The sequence below is a fragment of the Euleptes europaea genome, chromosome 20 (genome assembly GCF_029931775.1).
Source record: "Euleptes europaea isolate rEulEur1 chromosome 20, rEulEur1.hap1, whole genome shotgun sequence".
NCBI classification, from domain to species: domain Eukaryota; kingdom Metazoa; phylum Chordata; class Lepidosauria; order Squamata; family Sphaerodactylidae; genus Euleptes; species Euleptes europaea.
In genome coordinates, this window is record NC_079331.1 from 7,873,249 (window position 1) to 7,895,211 (window position 21,963).

The following is a 21,963-nucleotide window of genomic DNA, read 5'->3' on the forward strand; positions in this document are numbered from 1 at the left end:
GGATGGGCGCCTGGCTGAAATAGGCGCGCCGCCCCCGCCCCCCTCGCCCACCTGCACCGCACCTCCGGCTCGCCCCCTGCCAGCCACTCGCACCCGGCCACCGGCCCGACCGCCTCCCCCAGCCGAGGTCGCAGAAGCCCCCTCCCCCCGCCCCAAGGAAGGCAAGGACCCGCACCAGGGCGAGCCCACCCCCCTTCCCTCCCCGGCCCCGTTGACCTCCCTGGCACCCACCATGAGCAACCTACCCAAGGAGAACGAGCACAGCGGCAACAACCTGGAGGAAGAGGTAGGAGCCCGGGAGGGGGCTCTTTTGGCTGGGGGGGGGGGCTTCAGGCGGGCATGCCCTTCTGCTTGGGGGGGGGCTTCAGGCGGGCATTCACTTCTGCTTGGGGGGGGCTTCAGGCAGGCATTCACTTCTGCTTGGGGGGGCTTCAGGCGGGCATGCCCTTCTACTTTGGAGGGGCTTCAGGCGGGCATGCCCTTCTGCTTGGGGGGGGGCTTCAGGCGGGCATTCACTTCTGCTTGGGGGGGCTTCAGGCAGGCATGCCCTTCTGCTTAGCTGGGAGCTTCAGGCGAGCATGCACTTTTGCTTGGGGGGCTTCAGGCGGGCATGCGCTTCTGCTTAGCTGGGGACTTCAGGCAGGCTTGCACTTCTGTTTGGGGGGCTTCAGGCGGGCATGCATTTCTGCTTGTTCAAGGGGGGGCTGGAGCTGACCTCTTGGCTCAACCCGCTTGCCTCAGCTTCCCACCCCATGGCGTTTGAGGGCCTGGGTTCTTGGTTGGGGGGGAGGTTCATAGACCCCGCCTTGCGAGGAGGAATGCTGAACCTTTCCATGCCTGGCCCTTTGCTAAGGCTGAAGGGGCCGCCGGCCCTCCTGTGTGGTCTTCCCGGCCTTAATTCTCATGCACCCAGCCCAATGGTGTAAAGGAGTCGGGGAGTGGCATCCGGCCGTGCGCTCTTCCTTGCCGGCCAGGGTGCCGCCTCAGCATGCCAAGGCAAGATTTTCTGTGGTCCTCTTTGAAGGGCGGGTTGAACGGTAAAGCCTTGGGTTGGTGTGCGGGGAGTCACCTATATCTTTTGAGAAAGGTGCGCCAGACTTTTCTTCATGTGCGCTGTTGCCTGTGGCCACCGGCGTCCAGAAATGGCTTTGTTTGCCAAGACCAGAGACGTTTTTGGTTCACTGTCCGAGCTTGCGGTGCATTTAAGTGAGCAACGGCCGGCTGTAACCTAGGGCAGCTATAGTATTGGAAACGGCCAGGTGGTGGCTCGGGATCTGTCGGTGCCTAACTGGGGAGCGCATGGGTGCTTCCGCTCAGCTTGGCGTCTCTGATGCGTCGTCCCTTGAAGAAAAGAAGGCGCACTATTGGTGTGTCTTCTCTTTTCCTATGCTCGGTTGCCTCAATTATGCGCTCTTATTTTTCTCGATAGTTAGTGTTAAGTCCAGGGCTGAGATGTAGCTTTGGTTGTATTAGGACTGTTAGACCTGATTGTGGGAGTTGGGGAATAAAACCCCATTTCCAGCCGTACGTTGCAGAGGAGGGCAGCGCATGGGGCGGGTCTTCCGTGTATTCTGGACTTGCCCTTCCTGTCCAGCTAGGTAAGAGTCCAGTTGAGACCCACAGATTTTCAGGGGATCAGCTTTCAAGAGTCAAAACTCCCTTCTTTAAGAGTTACTCCAGTCTAAACCCAATCATTTCAATGGGCTTAGACTGGAGTAACTCTCCTTAGGAATGCACTGTAAGGGGCCTTGGAAACCCACCTTTCTATCTAGAATCTCTTGCACTGCATTCCTTGCAAACAAAGCTGAGCTTCTTACGGAACAGCCGGTGTGGACTTCCAAATATCACAAAGTCTGCCGATTGCCGTGTAGTTGGTTATCTATATAAGAAACTGTGGTTCGGTGTACTGGTTTAATTATTTTGTTCATGCCCTATATCTGTAGTAGAGGTCAGGGTGTTCGTATCAGGCTGCATTACCTCCATTTTGTGTGCGTGGATCTCGAAACGCAGTGAGAACCTCAATTCCCCTGGGCCTCAACAAATCGCTTGGTTCTCTCTTCCCGCCCCCCGAAACAGCCGTGTAGCTTTGTTGGCGCAGAATGGCGGCCGTTGTAGTCCCGATTCCTTCCCAGCTGGGTAACATGACATGCCATGCGCATACAGGAGTGACGGTGATCTCCTGATAATGTTCTCCTCAATGCTTGAATCCTCAAAACGATGGGGATTATTTCCTCCCAAGGTCTCTCGCGAAGCCATTTGTATAAAACAGATCATTCAGTAGGGTGTTCCCTTCTGTTCTTTCCCTCTTCCACCACATAAGTGTGTGGATGAATGCAGAGCAATGCCCATTCTAGTGTACTGCATATCTTAATAGGGTCAAAACAACTTAATTTGAGGTTTGCATGCTTATCTGCTCTGGTGCATATGATTTGAGGAGGTGGTGGGGCTTCTGGATGAAGTTCTTGGCACAACCTGGAAAGCACCTTGCTTCTGAAGCCATCTTTAGTATCGGCTGCTTTACCCGCATACCCGAAGGAAAAGATGTCACCCCGCTCCCAGAGTTTATCAGGTTGCTGTCGGCAAAGTGTCTGCGTACGTCCCATTAGTTTCTGTGATCATTGTAGCACAGTTGATTAAGGGGTGAAGTCTACTAAATTATCTGCAGAATAGCACAATGTTTTAGAACTTGAGCACCACACTGCAAGCGTGTCGTGTTTGAACACATGAAGTTGCCTTCTACTGAATCAGACCCTTGGTCCATCAAAGTCTGTATTGTCTACTCAGACCGGCAGCGGCTCTCCAGGGACTCAAGCAGGGGTCTTTCACCTACATGCCTAGACCCTTTAACTGGAGATGCCGGGGATTGAACCTGGGACCTTCTGCATGCCCAGCAGATTCTCTACCACTGAGCCATGGCCCCTCCCCACTAATGGGTCCCGAAACATGCACACTGTTGGATGAAACTCCAGGAAAGTGAAACGGAAGGTCCTCTTGTGTTAGTTATTACGTAAAATTCCGGGTTGTGGTTTTGTGAATGCCGTTGCTTATTATTCTGGGTCGTCTGGCGCAGTAAGGTGGACTTGGGCAGAACGTTAATTGCAGCGTACTGGTTGACTAGGTGGGATTCTTGCAAAGAATGATTGAATAGGTCTACTTTACCTACTGTTTAATGCAGTTAACTCGTACATTCTCTCCTAAGTAGTGCTAGCAAACCCTGAATATTCCAAGCTTGCTTTGGAAAATGTAAAACATCTTGGCAGATCACAGAAATTCTAGTAAAAAATAAACAGCCACACAAGTCCACCCCTGTATGGAAGTCTGTGCTGAGAATATCCTCCCAAATCATTTTTAGTTGTAAGGAAGAAAACAGGGGTTTCTTTCTGTTGTTGTTAACTAAGCATGCTCTTGGCCTTTCTGAGGGTTAGTTACCTCTTAGTGGTGAGTCCAGAGGGGTTAGCTGTGTTAGTCGGTTGCAGCCAAAATGAACGGGGGTCTTAAGGCAACTTTTAATAATGTGCTGTCATTAAACCGGATTAATGAAGATGCCAGTACTGGGCTGCGTGAGAGCCAGCGTAGTGTAGTGGTTAAGAGCGGTGGTTTGGAGCGGTGGACTCTAATCTGGAGAACCGGGTTTGACTCCCCCACTCCTCCACATGAGCGATGGAGGCTAATCTGGTGAACCGGGTTGGTTTCCCCACTCCTACACACGAAGCCAGCTGGGTGACCTTGGGCTCGACACAGTTCTCTCTGAACTCTCTCAGCCCCACCTACCTCACAAGGTGTCTGTTGTGGGGAGGGGAAGGCGATTGTAAGCCGGTTGGATTCTTCCTTAAGTGGTAGAGAAAGTCAGCATATAAAAACCAACTCTTCTTCCTCTTCATCATATAGTCTCTGTTGGACTTTGAACTAATGGCTGCGTCACTCTTCATGGTGTGAAAAATGTAGCCATGATAATGTAGGAAGCCAGAGATGCTAAGTATTGATGATCGTTTAGTCTGACGCTAACCACTATACAACACTGCCTGTTCACTAACTGACAATAGATCGAGCCATGGCACCATGCTGGCAAATTTGGTGGAAACTTTCAGAATTTCCCCCCAGACTTTGTAGAGCTGGTACCGCTGGATCAAGTTCATCAGTTCTGTTGAATAAATTCCAACTAAAAAGTTTTAATTTGATTTTGAATCGATGTGCAATTAATTGTTACTGTTTTGAAATTTTATTGTTATTATCTTCAGCGAGCCATACAAAACCCCTGTTTTGAATAATTTTATAGGATAAGTAGCTGGGGTTGAGTTTGTGGAACCAAGGGGGCGGTGGCCCGAAAAGTTTGGAAACCACTGTGCTAGACCTACTGTGGCACCCTTTCTCAAAGGTGTTGGTTGGTAGGCGGGCTTCCCAAGTGCAGCGGCCTGATTACCTCTAATAGGAAGTGCCTCAGTTTGAACTTTACCGCCGAGCTATAACCCCTCCCGTTCAGCGTGATCTGGTAAGCATCCTTAAAAAAAAGAAAGCTTTTTTCCCCAAAAATAGACCCCAAACATGGTTCACTTGAGAGTGCGAATGGAAAAAGCTAGGTCACATGGTCTGATGTTTTTTTTAAATCGATGCATCTGCCTATCCATCTCTCCCCCCACCCCTGTAGAGATTCTGCAAGTCATTCAGTGTATGCACCTCCCTGGCTAAAGCAGATTGAATGAACTGTCCCCAATGGTTTGATCTTGACGCTATGCTAGAAGATGGGGCAGCATCCAAGGGGTCAATTTACTCTGCCCTTCCCGGTAGATTAAATGGGGTAATATATACATCATGCATAGCAAATGCCCTATGTACAAGAGGATATCATGGAAAGGGAAGGAGTGATTTCCCTCCCCCCCTTAAGAACATAAGGAAAGCCATGCTGGATCAGACCCAGGCCCATCAAGTCCAGCAGTCTGTTCACACAGTGGCCAACAAGGTGCCTCTAGGAAGCCCACAAGCAAGACGACTGCAGCAGCATTGTCCTGCCTGTGTTCCACAGCACCTAATATAACAGGCATGCTCCTCTGATCCTGGAGATAATAGTTGTGCATCATGACTAGCATCCATTTCGACTAGTAGCCATGAATACCTCTCTCCATGAACATGCCCACTCCCCTCTTAAAGCCTTCCAAGTTGGCAGCTATCACCACATCCTGGGGCAGGGAATCCCGCAATTTAACTGTGTTGTGTGAAGAGATACTTCCTTTAACACTGCTTCAGGCTTCATATGCTGTTGTCCTAGATTCGAGTAATGCTAATCCTTTTAGGAAGAAAGGGTGGGATTAACCAGATGATCAGTATGCTATGGATTAGTGGTCTTCAGCCTTGCAGGACCTGGAACCAGCTGATAACATTGGATTGGTAGCGTAGAACCCTTTGAGGTGTAACTGGAAGTCATGTGGGCTCGGGACAGGAAGAGGAGGAGCCAGAGTTATGACCTCCCCAGCAGGTAAGGGATGCTCTGCTCTTCAGGTGCGCTGGGACTATCGGAGGACCCATGGAGATGCCTGGCTGAGGGAAGACAGAAGGCCGGGGAGAGCTTAGATGGGGCAAGGAGGTCTCTGAGGCTGCCCCCTTTAGAGAATAATTCTCTCCAAGACTGAGTGACTCTACCATTCCTGCTGTTGCTTTCAGGCGGCGTGGCATTGTGGGTAGATGCTCACCTGCAGTGGGTTCCTCCAGAACATAGCGAAAGGAACTGTGGTGTACTGGGGGCTTGTGGGGCTCCAGTCTTGGGGTCTTCCTTCCACATACAATTCTTAGCTTTTGAGGTGCCTTAAATATTCTGAGAAGGTTTTTCCTGTGAAGTGTTTTGTCACGGAAATCGGATCCGATTGCCTCCAGCTCTTACACTGGTGTACTTTTCAGCCAAGCATCACGAACATGGTTCACTGTAACTTGGGTGCAAACCTGTCCTTGATCACTGTGCAGCTGGGCTTGGTCTACAGTTCTCTGGAAGAAAAGCAGAAGGTTGAACACAGAGTGCTTCAGTCATAGAGGCATCTGGGAAGACCCATCAGTTCTGATCCTGAGCTGCTCACGTATATTGCTGTGGCAGGAATAATTGGGGCTTTGTATAAGTAAAGATGGGTCCTTTCCCTAAGGGGGAGGAAGGGGAAAGGAAAAAATAGGAAATGCTAACAAGGGAAAGGCCTGGCTTCTGTTGAAGAAGAGGAGTTGGTTTTTATATGCCGACTTTCTGTACCACTTAAGGGAGACTCAAAACTGGCTTCCAATCACCTTCCCCACAACAGACACCATGTGAGGTAGGTGGGGCTGAGAGAGCTCTAACAGAGCTGTAACTTGCCCAAGGTCACCCAGCTGGCTTCGTGTATAGGAATGGGGGAAACCAATCCAGTTCACCAGATTAGCCTCTTCCGCTCATGTGGAGGAGTGGGGGAATCAAGCCCGGTTCTCCAGATCAGACTCCACCGCTCCATACCACCACTCTTAACCACTCCACCCTGCTGGCTTGAGATGAGAGTTGAAGATTTAATGGCAAGTTTTTGTGAGAAGGTTGTCATTTGGGGTTTTTTTCCTGACAGCTCTCACCTGGATTGATCTTACCAGGTCTCGGGAACCTAAGTAGGGCCAGCCCTGGTTAGTGCTTGGATGGGAGCCCATCAAGGAAGTCCAGGGTTGCTACACAGAGGAAGGCAATGGCAAACCACCTCTGTTTGCCTCTGGCCTTGAAAACCCTATGGGGGGGGCGTAGGTTGGGTGCAGCTGGACAGCACTTTCCATCACCATTTGTCAGATGGCAGGTGTTCTAGGAAGGCATGGGAGGCTTACCTTTGGCTGCATTTTGTCCTTCAGTTCTGGTGGTGGTGTAAAAATGTGGGCACGTGTTGAAAAATCGTTCGCTGGATGTACCACAAAGCAAACGCACCTCTGCATCACTGTGCGGATATTTGTTGCGGCTGGGTTCTGTCTTCAGGTCCTCCTAGCCAGAGAGTTGAGGTATAGTTCTACATCGCTGATCTCATGGCCTGGTTCCTGGAGTGATGGGGGTGGCTTGCCAAGCTGGTGCCAACTTTTCTCCGCAGATGTGGGCAGGGGCTACAAACAAGGGATTTCTGACTCTGCCACCCTGCAAATGTTTGTTGCTTTGCCTTGGGACGCCTGGAATTAGAGCTGTTGCCAAATTTACGAGGCTTGGCAGGAGGCAAAATGGCGGGTGTGTGAGAGGATAGTGGAGGACAATGCAAAGAACATCCTATCACATGGATGCTCCGTTGCATGGTGTAGTGATTGAGAGAGGTGGTTTGGAGCGGTGGACTCTGATCTGAAGAACCGGGTTTGATTCCCCACTCCTCCACATGAGCAGCGGACGCTAATCTGGTGAACTGGATTTTTTTCCCCACTCCTACATACAAAGCCAGTTGGGTGACCTTGGGCTAGTCACAATTCTGTTAGAGCTCTCTCAGCCCCACCTACCTCACAGGGTGTCTGTTGTGGGGAGGGGGAGGGAAGGTGATTGTAAGCCGGTTTGAGTCTCCCTTAAGTGGTAGAGAAAGTCGCCACATAAAAACCAACTCTTCTTCTTCTTCTGCGTTTGCAGTGGCAAGGGCTGTACGACGGGGAATTGCCACTGTGTGGATTTCACATTAAACAGGTGCGCAAACAATAGTTCTAAAGCAAAGAATGCTCTGTATCAAGATGATTCATGCATGGAACCTGGGCGGGGAGAAGGAACAGGGGAACACCTCTGAAGATATTGCTTGCTATCCTGGGCTCTTACAAACAAAAATCTGTTGCCTGAGTAAACGGAGGCATCATCTCCCCCCCCCCTTCCCACCTCCACCAGACTTCTTTGCAACCTGCTTCCACAGTGCAGCCTTCATTGGCGTGAGACTGAAAGGTACCCTTCTGTCCGCAGGTGGAGAGCAATTGAGACCTTCAGTTCCGTTTAGATCTAGGTGACAACCAGCACTGCCTCCTTCCAAGTGTGGGCAGAGGGCACTGGAGCGGAAGAAGTCCGCCAGAGCCGCCACCGTAAACCCCAGAAAAAGATGGCAAAGCCCAAAATAAAGGGTTTATCAATATCCCAGCACGCAACGCCTCTTTCTTGACAACCGACACAGGGTGGATGGCAATCAGCAGCCCCTGGGGTCTTCCAACGGCGTTGCTTTGCCTCGGCAACAGCAGATGGGCCAAACTTGGGTGTAAACATTAACCAGGTTAACCGTCGCCACCTCTGCTCAGCGGAGAAATAAAACAGAGGTGCCCTTGGCTCAACCTACAAATGTCAACTGTGAAAGGTTGGGCCTTGCGGCGAGGAAGTTGCTTTCAGCATTTGGAGAGGAGGCATCTGGGTGGGAGCGTCGAGAGAGGGAGGAGCCAAAGAAGAACTGAACAAATAATTTTTTCACTGAAATCAGAGTAGCTGCCACTGTTGGGGGTGGAAACCCCTTAAGGTTTTCAAGGCCAGAAATTAACAGAGGTGGTTTGCCATTGCCTGCCTCTGTGCCGCATCCCTGGACGTCCTCGGTGGTCTCCCATCCATCTACTTTTCTTTATTTCCCCCTATTCTTAGGCCGAGGTCTTGAACAATAAAACCATACAACTTAAATAAGAACCCATCTCTAAAAACGCCTCCCTTCGTCTCTTCTCTGCAGCCTCCCAAAAACGAGCAACAAAATAATTGTACGCGAGGGTCAGAGCCCTCTAAGAGGAACCAGCGTGGTGTAAGAGAGCCAACGTGGTGTAGTGGTTAAGAGCGGTGGACTCTGATCTGGGGAACCGGGTTCGATTCCCCACTCCACCACACGAGCGGCGGAGGCTAATCTGGTGAACTGGTTTCCCCACTCCTCCACATGAAGCCAGCTGGGTGACCTTGGGCTACTCACACACTCTCAGCCTCACCCACCTCACAGGGTGTCTGTTGTGGGTAGGGGAAGGGAAGGTGATTGTAAGCCGGTTTGAGTCTTCCTTAAGTGGTAGAGAAAGTCGGCATATAAAAACCAACTCTTCTTCTGAACCTTTTGTTCCAAAGTTGCTCGAGAAGATGTGGACCATTTGTTAAAACATGGGATAGTCCATTTTAGCCTAAGTTGATATATGTAAGGACAGTGCAAAAGGATATGTACCAAGGAGTCCACTTAGTGAACCATCCGTCTACTAACCGAGAGCCAGACTGCGCAATATGCCTGATGTGTATCAGGTCACAGGTACGGAACTGGACTCAGTCAGATGTTCATTGGGGGAACTCGCCTTAACTACAGCAGAAAGGGCTTTTTAGCTCTTGTATCTGGCTACACGTATCCTTTCTAGGGCATGTGGCGCAAGAAAAGGGGCAACTCCCTTCCCTGTACTATCCTTAATGCTGGCGAAAGTGGAGTGGGAGGGAAACTGGAAGCCCTTGCAGTGCCGAGCAAATGAATGCTCTAATGTGAGATCCCCCAGTGTACACCTGATCACAAAGCCGGTCGTGTACCTGTGACCCAACATGTGTCAGGTGTATCGTGTAGCTTGGCCTTAAGAGTACAGTGAGGTTATCTAAGTTGCTCTGTCCAATTTTAGGCAAAATATTTGCCATCCTGGTTCTGTGAAATTCACTATTCAGTAGTAATGACTTTGCACAAGAGCTGTTGAATACATGAACACATGAAGCTGCCTTCTACTGAATCAGACCCTTGGTCCATCAAAGTCAGTATTGTCTACTCATACCGGCAGTGGCTCTCCAGGGTCTCAGGCTGAGGTCTTTCACATCACCTACCTGCCTAGTCCCTTTAACTGGAGATGCCAGGGAGTGAACCTGGGACCTTCTGCATGCCAAGCAGATGCTCTACCACTGAACCATGACCCCTCCGTTTTAGATGTTGCTTTTTTGCTTTCAGCTGGTTCAAGGTGGTAAGCACCGTTGTCCCTTCCCATTTCCCTCCCCCACCGTTTGAGCCTCACAACAGCCCTGTGAGGGGGGCTAGACTGAGAGACGGTGACTGGTCTAGGATCCTCCAGAGAGTTTTATGCCTTGGATCAGGGGGCTTGTAGCTGGTCACGTGACACTGTGTTTTTGGGAACTGCAAAGCAGGTCCAGAAGTGAACACCACAAATAGTTAACATCCTTTATTTTGCCACATGTAACTCATGCAGTAATTCTGTTTAGATTACATTGTGGATCTGATCTAAAAAGCTTTTGTGTATGGAAACGGTTTTGCAAAAATTGTTCTGGTGTTTCTTGGGCATCCTGGACCAACGTGTCTTCATTTGCTTAGAAGAAACAGAAAAGTGTGTATGTGTGGGGCTAGTAGCATTTAGATCTAGGCTAAAATGGCTTTGGGCAAACTCTAAATACTTTTCTCAGGCTCTTCCCGCAGGATGCTGGATAGGTCCCATTACCCGTGCTTTGTAATAATTCCCATGCTAATCTATAGCAGCATTATAAAATGGGAGTCCAGTGGCATCCTAAAGAATCATAGAGTTGGAAGACTAACCAACAACTATCTCCTTTATTGGCATAAAATCGAAACACGGGGTGTCTGCATAGTAACATAGAATTATTGCAGTTGGACATTTCTGACAAGGATAAAACATAATAGATAAAAGAATGGCGGAATCAATAAAAACCTTCTACTAAACTTGCTGCCTTGACCTGGATGGCCCAGGCTAGCCTGATCTTGTCAGATCTCAGAAGCTAAGCAGGGTCAGCCCTGGTTAGTATTTGGATGGGAGACCACCAAGGAATACCAGGGTTGCTGTGCAGAGGAAGGCACTGGCAAACCACCTCTGTTAGTCTCTTGCCGTGAAAACCCCAAAAAGGGGTCTCCATAAGTCGGCTGCGACTTGATGGCACTTTACACACACTTAACTTGCTGACGAACATTCATAGCAAGTCTCAGAAATTGTGCTACTATCTCCAGTATAGCAGGAGAGTGATTATTCAGCAAGAAATGAGCTTTAAAACAATCAGAAAAGTTTGACTCTTTTTCTGTTAAAATAGGGCCTAAACATTTGCTGTGAAGTTCTGCATAAAATCTGCAGCGGAATAAGACATGAACGATTGATTCAGTGCAATTATTACCACAGGGGCAAAGTCTCTCAGAGGGGGATTTTACGAAATCTTCCTTCCAAAATCGCAGATGGCATGACATTGAATCTGGCCAGGGAGAGGGCTCTGCGTTGCTAAGGATCATAAAGGTGGTGCAAATACGGTGTAGGCTCATATATGTTAAAGGGAATCCCTACGTTTAATGGGGAGCAAGTGCTGTTAGCAGCACTTTTAAGATTTTGAAATCCAATCTCTAATAGTCTGCGTTTTATCGTTTGAAATGCTTCCGACTAACCATTTATTTCAGCATAAGTTTACGTAGTTTCTGAAGTGCCCCTGGACTCCCGCCTCATTACGCTATAAGCAGCGCTTGCTGTTGATGTGGAAATTGGATTGTTGCATTGCTACGTATGGAAGTCTTAAATCCTACAGTTCCTTCTCTTCCCCCTCACCCACTGTTAAGCTTTTCTGAACTGCAGGTGTTCCTGAAAAGCAAAGTTGGTTAGCCTTGCACGGGGCTTTTGCTTAGTTTCTCTTGGTTCTGAAAGTGTCGGTAGAGATAACTCGGGCCTTGACCCCCCAGATAGGTACCTGCCCGCTGTTCCTGCCCTCGTCCGGCCTCCCCCAAGATTGCCAAAGAGCCGTCATGCTAGAGATTAGAGGGCCGGCTGATGAATTACCGTCTGACTCTTTCACACCGAGATGGAATCTATCATCCTAAACGAGAATACAAGATCTCTCAGTTTTAGCGGGGGCAACTCGGTAACAGGCACTGCGCATTATGCAAGCATATGTTTACCATCTCTCTGTCTTTCCCTCTCCCCGGCTTTCTTGCAAACGATGACCATGTATGGAGAGAGCACAAAGGGTTCTGCCTTCCTCGGGCAGAGAGGGTTGCAATGTCCTAAAACTGACAAGCTGTCTTTAGACGTCCGGCCATTCATGGAGCGGTCTCTCTTGACTTAAAAGTATGTGTCATAGCCTCGGAGAGATTGCATAAGGGGATGCTCTTGTTAGGGCAGCTTTGATGGGTGATGCCGTGCTGGTCTTTAAAATATCTTTGCAACAGAGCAAGAAATTTGGAAGGAAACCCCTTGACTACGTCCTGCGTATTTTATTTTCCTGCTTTCATATATGCATCATTACAATGTTGTCACCTCCTCTGTTTCCTGAAGTGACCAGTTTATAGGATGCCCCCTGATTGGGGCAGGGGGTGGCCAAGTTTGCAGAGGGGCACCCCCCCCCCCCGCAAATTACTTAGGCTGGTGGAAAAAACCCAAACGGAATTCAATGCAAATAGGTGTGAAGTGATGTATACTTGGGACAAAGATCCCAGCTGTTGATACATCTTTAAAATGTCTTTGCAACAGAGCGAGAAATTTGGAAGGAAACCCCTTGATTATGTTCTGTGTACCCCTTAGTGTGATTGTAAAATATAGTCAAACGAAATTCCAGTGGTACCTTAGAGCCTCACAACATTCTCTGTGGACATACTATTACAGAGCAGAAAGTCACTGTCACACACACACACACACACACACACACACACACACAAAACAAGTGAAAGGGAATATATAGTGTTCAGTGTGCTGAATTAGAACTCATCAATAATTTTAAGACTGTATGTCATCCAGGATTAACCAGAGACTGGGATTTTCTTACTCACTGGTGGTGGAAAGGGCTGTCTCGTTGCAGCCACCTTATGGCAAGAGACGGTTAGAGGTGGTTTGCCATCGCCTGCCTCTGTGTAGCTACCCTGGACTTCCTTGGTGGTCTCCCATCTAAGTACTAACCAGCGCCGACCCTGCTTGGCTTACTCACTGCAATCTCTTATTAACTCCTCAGCACCCAGCCTTTAGGAATTCGAATTGGCTGTTCTTAATGACTCTGTTTTTTCCTTACGCAGAGGATTTATACTTGAAAGAGGCATGATGGAATTTGCAACAATCCTCTGTATCTCAATACGCACCCCACAGGAAGAATTCCCAGTAAGGTCTCTGCTTCCCATAGCTGAAGAAGTGAGCTGCATGACTCTCGAAAGCTCCTCTTGAGATAAAAATTGTTCGTCTTTAAAGTGCCACTGGACTTTTGTTTTGCTACAGCCTAACACAGCTGTCTCCTTCCAATTATACAGTCTAGGTCAGGGATGTCTAACTCTTTTGTTACGAGGGCCAGATAAGATATAAATCACACTTGGTCGGGCCAGGCCATTAGGGCCGCCAACCTCCAGGTACTAGCTGGAGGTCTCCTATTACAACTGACCTCCAGCCGATAGAGATCAGTTCACCTGGAGAAAATGGCCGCTTTGGCAATTTGGCAATTGAAGCCCCTCCCCTCCCCAAACCCCACCTTTCTCAGGCTCGCCCCAAAAACCTCCCACTGGTGGCGAAGAGGGACCTGACAAACCTTCCGGCCCTGTATACCATAAAATTTAATACCAGGTACCAGAGATACAAACTTTATAGAAGACGCAGGCAAAGCCAATTAATGATATTATTCTTTACTTTATTTTTTACTTAAAATAAAACATGCTTAACACAATAACACTGTTACAGAATGTTCTTTTATTTAACAGTCATTGACACCTCGGAACTGGGGGGTGGCTATAGATCGCGGGCCGGATAAGAGCTCTCAAGGGGCTGGATCCGGGCCCCGGGCCTTATGTTTGATGCCCCTGGACTAGGTGAAACAGCCGCAGACTTGGGGTGAGCTGGAACAACCCCAAATGCCCATTTCTGGGAGGCTGTTCCCGCCCCTTCCTTCATAGACCGCAGCTGCAATTTCCCTGCTCGCCCACCTTGGCTCCTGTGCATATTTTCATTCCTCCTATTGCAAAAAAAAAAGTTGTGTATTAAATTGTAAGTTCCTCTGGGCAGAGGCCTGTCGCACTTTGTAAATCGTGGGTGTTGGCTAGCGCTCCGTCCGTTTTAAAGTCAGTCTTTGGTTTCAGAAGGCAGACGGCTGTTTTGTGTTCCTTCTTTGGAGCACGGTCTTGTGAGTTCCTTTTTGATGCGCAGCTCCTTCTAGCATCGAAACCAGTCCTGTCATAGGGGCATCTTGGCCCATATGCTTCCTGCTCCGCCGTGCGAGACACCAGATTGAGCTATCTGGGAAAGCTAAGGCCCAGAGCGCGCACTTCCGCTCCAGCCAGGGTGTCCAAGCACTAATGTTAGAACAGCCCTTTTCCTTTCAAGAGGAGGAAATGTTTAAATGACTCTGTCCTTTTTTCCCCCATTCAGCAGCCAGGGAAGCCTGCCGCTTCCTCCTCCTCAGCTCTTTGCAGCTGGATCCCTTCCGAGCTTTGGCAGAAGCGCCCATAAAAGGCGCCGTCTCGCAAAACAAGCCCGCTCCTCCGGTATCCGTGCGAGCTGTGGGGCCCGGGCGCGCTGCCAGGCTTTTTGAGGGTGCGTGAGGAAGAGGGCGACCTATGGTACCCACTCAATCTGCCGTCTGGTACCCACAATGTGTTAAGATGTCGTTCATGCTTGGCTGCCCAAAAAGCCTCCACTGTCGTAAGCTATCAAGGCAGAATGCACAGTGTAGAGCATGCCGGCGTGCTCCCCTTGCGCCAGCCGGCAGGGTGGGAGCTGCATAGTGTTGCAGGCAGGAAAGGGGATATGTACCCTGACATATTCAGTGGAAGAGCCTCTGCTTTGCATACAGAAGGTCCCAAGTTAAGCGATTAGTGGGTTGGGAAACCCAGGTATGAATCCTCTCTCTGCCCATGGAAAACTGCACTCTCAACCTAGCCTACCTTACAGGGTTATTGTTAGGATAAGAATGGTATGAGATGCCTTGAGTCACCACTGAACCACAGCGCTGGGATTCTGGACATTTTTGTGCTCGCCGCGTTTGTTCATCTCAGTTTTTCGGAATACCTCCACCACCACGTGGTTTGCCCACTTACACTTATTATTTGACAACTCCTCATCTTTCTAGAGCCTTCTGTTTAGCTCGACTGAATGCTAACCCCTCTATGGTTATGCAGGGCAGTATTTTGAACATACCATACCCAGACAGGACCTGTCCTTGCTCGTCTGGCTCTATCGGTTCCTTAGCTCAAGCCCTCTTGGAATGCCGCTTTTATGAGGAACTCCGATCACGTTATCTCTCTCCCCTTTTAACATATAAATCTAATGCCTCTGCGTCTGACATAATGCCTTTTTTATTAAGTGACAGGGATCCCAAGGCTACATTGTCAGTGGCAAAGATTTATTTCAGTCCTTATATCCCTCAAACATTAGATTTACGCTGCTCAAGATCAATGCATCAAGGAGCTTCTAAGGGAGAAAGGAGAGGGATTCTGGACAGTCGGCTGATCGCTTGTTCTTGGTAGGGAGGTCTTAGTGCGGTAGGTGTGTTAACATGGAGCTCTTGGGAGCATGTTTGAGTGATAACCAGTGGCAGCCGGATGTATTTGCTGGGTTTCAGCGCTGTTCCTGTTCAGCCCACGGAGGAGCATTCTCGGGCCTATTTAGCCAGGGTTGACATCTCTCAATAGCTTTGGAAGATGTAAAACCGCTGCCTTTAAAACATGGGCGTTCACCTGCTCGCCGTAGGCGAACATCTTTATCTCCTCTCTGTCCACAAAGGGCGACGTACATTTGGCACAGCTGCCCTGGAAAACGAAGGGAGAAAAGAGCATATATCATGATCCGGGTGGGCTTGCTCTCCCCAAAGAGCTAGCGCAGCTTCCCCACAGCTGGGGGAATGCATTAGCTCTATAGTGGCTCCATTGGTCCAAAGACGCAGCAGGAGAGCACTTGGTCACCTGGAGGCCACTTCTGCTCTTCCCAGGTGAGTACTTAACTGCATGGTTAGTTTTATTTTACAACAGGCAAACAAACCTTGGGTAGGCATCTTTGGGAGGGGAAGAAGACAGTGGTATTTATCATGAGCATGCCTGAGAGCCAGCGTGGTGTAGTGGTTAAGAGTGGTGGAATCTGATCTGGAGAACCGGGTTTGATTCCCCCACTCCTCCACACGAAGCCAGCTGGGTGTCCTAGGGCAAGTCACTCTCTCTCAGCCCCACCCACCTCACAAGGTGTCTGTTGTGGGGAGGGGCCGGTTTGAGTCTCCCTTAAGTGGTAGAGAAAGTCGGCATATAAAAACCCACTCTTCTGAGTTCTGCCGTGGGTTTGAGTACTTCTGTAGGTGAATTTTTGTTCCGAGAATGTAAGACCCCTTTCTGGTTCAAGCCAGGGGTCCATCTAGTCCAGCATCCTGACTCACATGGTGACCAACCAGTTCTTCTGGTGGTCCCAACAACAGGGCGTGGAGGACAAGGCTTTCCCCTGATGTTGCCGCCAGGTACTGGAATTCAGAGGTTTCCTCTAGGAGAGGGGCTAGAACCCCAGATCTGGATTCAGGTGTTCATCAGGGATGCAGGCTAGTCAACACCAGCTGTTTGCCAGGCCTCAGTTTCTTGGACTTTGAAATGCCTCCTCCTTTCGGCTCCCAAAGAAGAGTGCAAAAGCACAAAGCTCAAGATAGTGTGAGGGAGAACACCTGAACTGAAATTACTGGACAGCCCCCTGCCCCCGATTGCTCAGCTAGGCTTTTTTTGCACTCTTGATCCACTGTTGCAGAATTCCACCCTTTTGACTTCCAGCCAGACAGGACCATGGTTTTTAAGGAAGCTGGTCGGCTCTCTCTGTTTCTGGCCGTTCTGGGATCTCCCGCCCCGCAGCCGATCTCCATTTAGAACCTTCCAAATGTTTTTCCCTCCTTCCTACAACTTTGTTTTGCAAGCTCCGCTCAAGATCGTTCTCTGTGCCTTATAAGTCCGGGTGTTAAAGCTGGCCGCCGGAGCATTCCTTCGGGCTGTCGTCAAGAGGGCCTCCACAGCTGCATCTTATCCCGCGTTCTGGACTCGGCCTGACAAAACTGCTCCGGGAAGAAGGAAAAAACAAACGCAGCAGCAGCAAAGCCCTGGCTAGAGCCATGTCTGGGAATGCCTCGGCCGAGCTGTCCCCCTTGTTTCGAGGCTGGATGTTTTGGCCCAAAACCTCCACTGGCCTAACTTGTCCGTGGCACAGGGAGGGAAATACATAGGATGCTTTCGCGCATGCTGAATAATACACTTTCAGTCCACTTTGAATGCGCTTTAACAATGGTTTTGGAAGTGGATTTTGCCGTTTCACTCAGCAAAATCCAGCTGCAAAGTGGATTTGAATCCTGGCCTCGCGAACCCTCACCGCTGTTATATTGCCCTATATCGAACTGGGACTTCAGTTCCACCTGCTGGGACTTTAGTTCCACCTGGGGAGGGGCCGTGGCTCAGTGGTAGAGCATCTGCTTGGCATGCAGAAGGTCCCAGGTTCAATCCCCGGCATCTCCAGTCAAAGGGACTAGGCAAATAGGTGATGTGAAAGACCCCTGCCTGAGACACCCTGGAGAGCTGCTGCCGGTCAGAGTAGACAATACTGACTTCGATGGCCCACGATAGGGGGCCATCAGGATAGGGCAGCTTCATGTGTTCATGAGAGTACCCAAAGCAGCACCTGCTCGCTTAGTAGTAATTTTATGTTTTACTCTTTAGAGGCGCCTTAGGTAATTCAGGATATTTGGTTTATATATATTTTCACAGGGCTATTTTAAATGCGGTTTTAATGGTTTTTATTGAACGAATGGGATATTATATTCCTTGTAAGCCGCTCTGAGCCCGGTCTCGGCCGGGGAGAGCGGGGCATTAAATTGAAACAATAAAGTGCATTATTCGGCATGTGTGAAAATGCCCACAGATAGGCTGGTGCAAGGAAAAAACTGAACTATTGGGAGGGGGTTTAGAAAAGCAATGAAAAGGGGCGTAGCTTTGCCTTGCTGTAGTTTTAGTATTCAGGGTTGCCCAGTGACATTGGCGGACAGGAAAAAGGAAGAACTGGCTGTCACTAACACAGAATTCATGTTGGTGGGCGTGTGAGGAAGAAGCTTTTTTTAACCCCCGTGCAAACCCGTGTGCACAAATTTCAGTGCTCCCTTCCGGCATGTCTCGATCTGCCACATTTCAGATCTGGAAGACTGCTGTCTCCTGGGGACTTGTCCTGGTCAGAAGCTGGCTCATGCTTCCCACCCACCCCAAAGGGCTCCTTTGACAATTCCAGTCTTCACGGTGCCCCCCCCCCCGGACTTCTGTTTTGTTCCCCTTTGACTAGCGAGCGCTCAAAAGTCAAACATTTATTTCCTGAAGGGGCGGTCAGCCTTCCTCAAGGAGATTCGAAAAAGATCGTAACTTAAACAAACCAACCAGCAACGATGCAAACAAGCCAGTATAGCACAATAGACGATTCTGCAAAACTGGGTTCCAAAATTAGCAAACGAGGTAATGAAGTTGTTAGGCTGCATCCAATAAACAATGCAGCGGAACTGCTAAAGTGCCAGGGATGCTCGTGAGTAGTTTGTTTCATACGCTTCTCTGGAAGAAACGGCGTGGGATCCTTCCTGACCTCCTCAGACAGGCCGTTCCACCAAGCCGGAGACGCAACTGCGTGCTTGTGCATGGGCAGCTGCTGATCCCAATTGCACAGTGGCATTTTAAGTGTGTGTGTGTGTGTAGTTTGGGATGCTTGACTTGCTGTGAAATTGCAATATGAAACTTGCGCCACGAAAGCCAAATTGGTCTAGTAATATTGCTGTTGTAGGAGCTGGGCTTCCTGGAGAACAAGCTGGCATTCTGATGCGCAAGCGGAAAGGAGTGATTCACCCGATTGGAGTTCACCACTCCAAACCACCGCTCTTAACCACTGCACTACGCTAGCTCTCTTCATTGTCAGCTTCACCTACCTCACAGGAGTGTTGTGAGGATAAAACTGCTCGCCTCTAACATAAGTTGCTTTTAAGGTCCCCGTTGGCAGAAAGGTGGGATATAAATGAAGGAAATAAATACTGTATCTTTAAACTGGATTTCCTCTTACCCGTCTAAGATACTTGGCCTGACTCCGCATGTATATGCAAAATACATGTGAAATCAAAATCATGGGGTCACCATGAGTCACCTGCAACCTGATGGCAAAAAATGCTCGTGTGTTTTTCCTACTCACCTGCCTGCCACTTACCTATCATGTAGCTTGTTCCCATGTGTATGCGCTTAGAAGCTGAGACCTCCTGCCATGGCTATAGGGCAGGGAGCAGTTCCTATTGGCAGCAGAAGATAGGATTTGCAATACTTGGTTTAAATTACTAGCAGAAAGGTACCGGCTAGATGTCAAATTTTTTTTTGTACAATAAGAGTTGTTTGACAGTAGAATCGGCTACCCAGGGAGGTGGTGAGCTCCCCTTCTCTGGCAGTCTTCAAGCAGCGGCTTGACAAACACTTTTCAGGGATGCTCTAGGCTGATCCTGCATTGAGCATGGGGTTGGACTAGATGGCCTGTGTGGCCCCTTCCAACTCTGGTTCTGTGTTTGCCTTGAGCTTCCTTGCTGGAGGGAAGGAAGATGTCCCTACCCTTACCGGAATGCTGGCCCTCCCGAAGTCGATTCTGGGTGCCTAAAAGGACCTTCTACTGTGATCCAGTACAATGTTCTTTAAAGAGATGGCAATTGGTGTTTTTTTTTTTTGACAGATACGCATGATAAAATACGTTTACGAAATGAATTGTTATCCCAAATTCAAATAAGAGTTGAAAAGCCACATAATATAGAATTGACGACTGTATGTACACTATAGGGGTGGGACAATAACAGGATATTAGTTGAAGTTTGAATATATAATAGCTTTCAAGTACACAATAGATTTCAAGTAATGTGGGCTGATCAATGATGATGCATAGAATAGAAATGAAGTAATATGAGTTAAGAGTTGTTTTTAATCCACACTTTGTATTTTTATAAGAGACTACTGTTGGGGGTAAAAATGGGAAAGCGGGTTACTATGGGCACGGACACGGAATGAAATGTTATTTCTTCCTTGTGTGTTTTTTTCCTTCCCTTTCCTTTCTGTACCCTTTAAAAATGAAAATTTAAAAAAAGAATTAATGTTCTTTAAATCGGCTCAGTGTTCGTTATGTCTCTCCTAGGTACGGACACTCTTTGTCAGTGGACTTCCTGTGGATATCAAGCCAAGAGAGCTCTACCTGCTTTTCCGGCCGTTCAAGGTGAGTATTAGCAACAGAGAATCAGACTAAGACAATCTGCATCTGCCTTGAGGTCCCTGATCGGGTAGAAAGGTGGCATAAAAATGTTTCAAATAAATTAAGATATGTGTGGCCCTTTGCCGTGCCATCCTCTGAATACGTGGAAGCAGATCTATTTAGAATCAACAGGCCTAGTAAGCATGCTTAGGATTGCAGCCGAAATCTTTAACACCTGGTCATCCTTCTGCCCTAAGTAGCATTTCTCTTTCAAAAACAAGTAGCAATAGCAATCTAGTAGATCAAGGGTTAATTTTATATTTGTTTAAAACTTTTTTTAATGCTGCCTTTTCACTCAACTCCCAAGGCGGTGAAAATAATGCTGGGAATAATAGTGCTAGGAAAAATCGAAGGCAGCAGGAAAAGAGGAAAGTCCAACGTGAGATGGATTGACTCACTCAAGGGAGCCATGGCTTCAGTCTGCCAGACCTGAGCAAGGCCGTTGACGGTGGGATGTTTTGGAGGCCATTCATTCATAGGGTCGCCACAAGTTGGAAGCAACTTGGATAGCGCTGCACACGCACAGCGAAAAGACAATGCATGAACACTTTAAAATGCATGCATAACTTTAAAATCCTGTGTGAACAATTCAACAGAACTAACACATAAACCAAAAGGAATGTCCCAGGGACTAGACACCAAACAAAACAGAAGAAGAGAGCCAGCGTGGTGTAGTGGTTAAGAGCGGTGGTTTGGAGCGGTGGACTCTGATCTGGAGAGCCAGGTTTGATTCTCCACTCCTCCACACGAGCGGCAGAGGCTACTCTGGTGAGCCGGGTTGTTTTCCCCACTCCTCCACACGAGGCCGGCTGGGTGACCTTGGGCAAATCACAGTTCTCTTAGAGCTCTCTCAGCCCCACCCACCTCACAGGGTGTCTGTTGTGGGGAGGGGAAGGGAAGGTGATTGTAAGTTGGTTTGATTCTTCCTTAAGTGGTAGAGAAAGTCGGCATATAGAAACCAACTCTTCTTCTTCACCCACTGGTGGAAGACAACAATGGGGACAAATGAATCTCCCTGGGGAGGGTGTGCCGTAATTTTGGGGCCATGACAGAGAAGGCCTGTTCCCAGGGTTAACGAGAGCCCTGCAAGTGTGCAGTTATGAGGAGCACACAGGGGCTGTCCTACTTCCAGTTCCTCGCTCCTTAAAGCCATTATCTCGAACAATGAGTTTTGGGTCTTGCAACGGAGACAGCTGGGATGGGCTTAGCTACTTTGCTGCCCTCTGCCGTGTGGCTGAATGGAGGGGCAGCCGGGTATCTGCAGCCAAAAGGGCCTCCACTAGGCCGGCTGAGAGCTGTTGTTGTTACCTGGGAGTGGGAACGTGTGGTAGCAGGTGAGCACGGGGCAGCATTGTCGAGGTAGCAGCCGCAGTTGGCCCAGCCTGCTCCTCAGGGCCGCAGAACTATTTCTGGCTCTTGCGTGTGCCGTTCAAGGCCTCTGGCTTTTCTTGTCCTTTTAAGGAGTTGGATAACTTTAACTTTTTGCTGGCTGCTTCTTCCTTCAGGGTTATGAAGGATCGCTGATCAAACTAACGTCCAAACAGGTAATGCCTCCAACTTCTCTTTTCTGGCAGCTGCTTGTAACTGCTGAAATCGTGGATTGGGGTTAGAAGCGGGGGGTGGGGAATCCTCCTTGCCTATATCTGTACTGTAATCTTACGGTGCAATCCTGTGCAAAGTTACTGCCATATAAGCCCACTCATTGCAATGGGCTTATACGGGAGTAACTCTGCACAGATTGCACCATTAAGGCTGATCTGTACACTTGGGTATCATTCTTGCGCATAATCGAAGCCCCTGAAGCCGTGAGCATCTAGTCCACCC

General features: G+C 48.9%; 2 protein-coding genes across 2 annotated transcripts in view; one reads left to right on the plus strand and one right to left on the minus strand.

Annotated features, from left to right (window-relative positions):
* Positions 1–221: 221 nt before the first annotated feature.
* The window catches only part of RBPMS2 (RNA binding protein, mRNA processing factor 2), a 32,762-nt gene continuing 11,020 nt past the window's right edge, over positions 222–21,963 (plus strand). The window contains exons 1-3 of the mRNA XM_056865900.1: positions 222–286; positions 20,026–20,103; positions 21,645–21,683. Of these exons, the coding sequence (XP_056721878.1) occupies positions 233–286; positions 20,026–20,103; positions 21,645–21,683 (171 nt within the window). The 5' untranslated portion in view covers positions 222–232. The remainder of the gene's footprint in view (positions 287–20,025; positions 20,104–21,644; positions 21,684–21,963) is intronic.
* The window catches only part of AP3B2 (adaptor related protein complex 3 subunit beta 2), a 126,141-nt gene continuing 124,807 nt past the window's right edge, over positions 20,630–21,963 (minus strand). The window contains exon 29 of the mRNA XM_056865905.1: positions 20,630–20,639. The gene's annotated coding sequence lies outside the window, so the exon portion shown is untranslated. The remainder of the gene's footprint in view (positions 20,640–21,963) is intronic.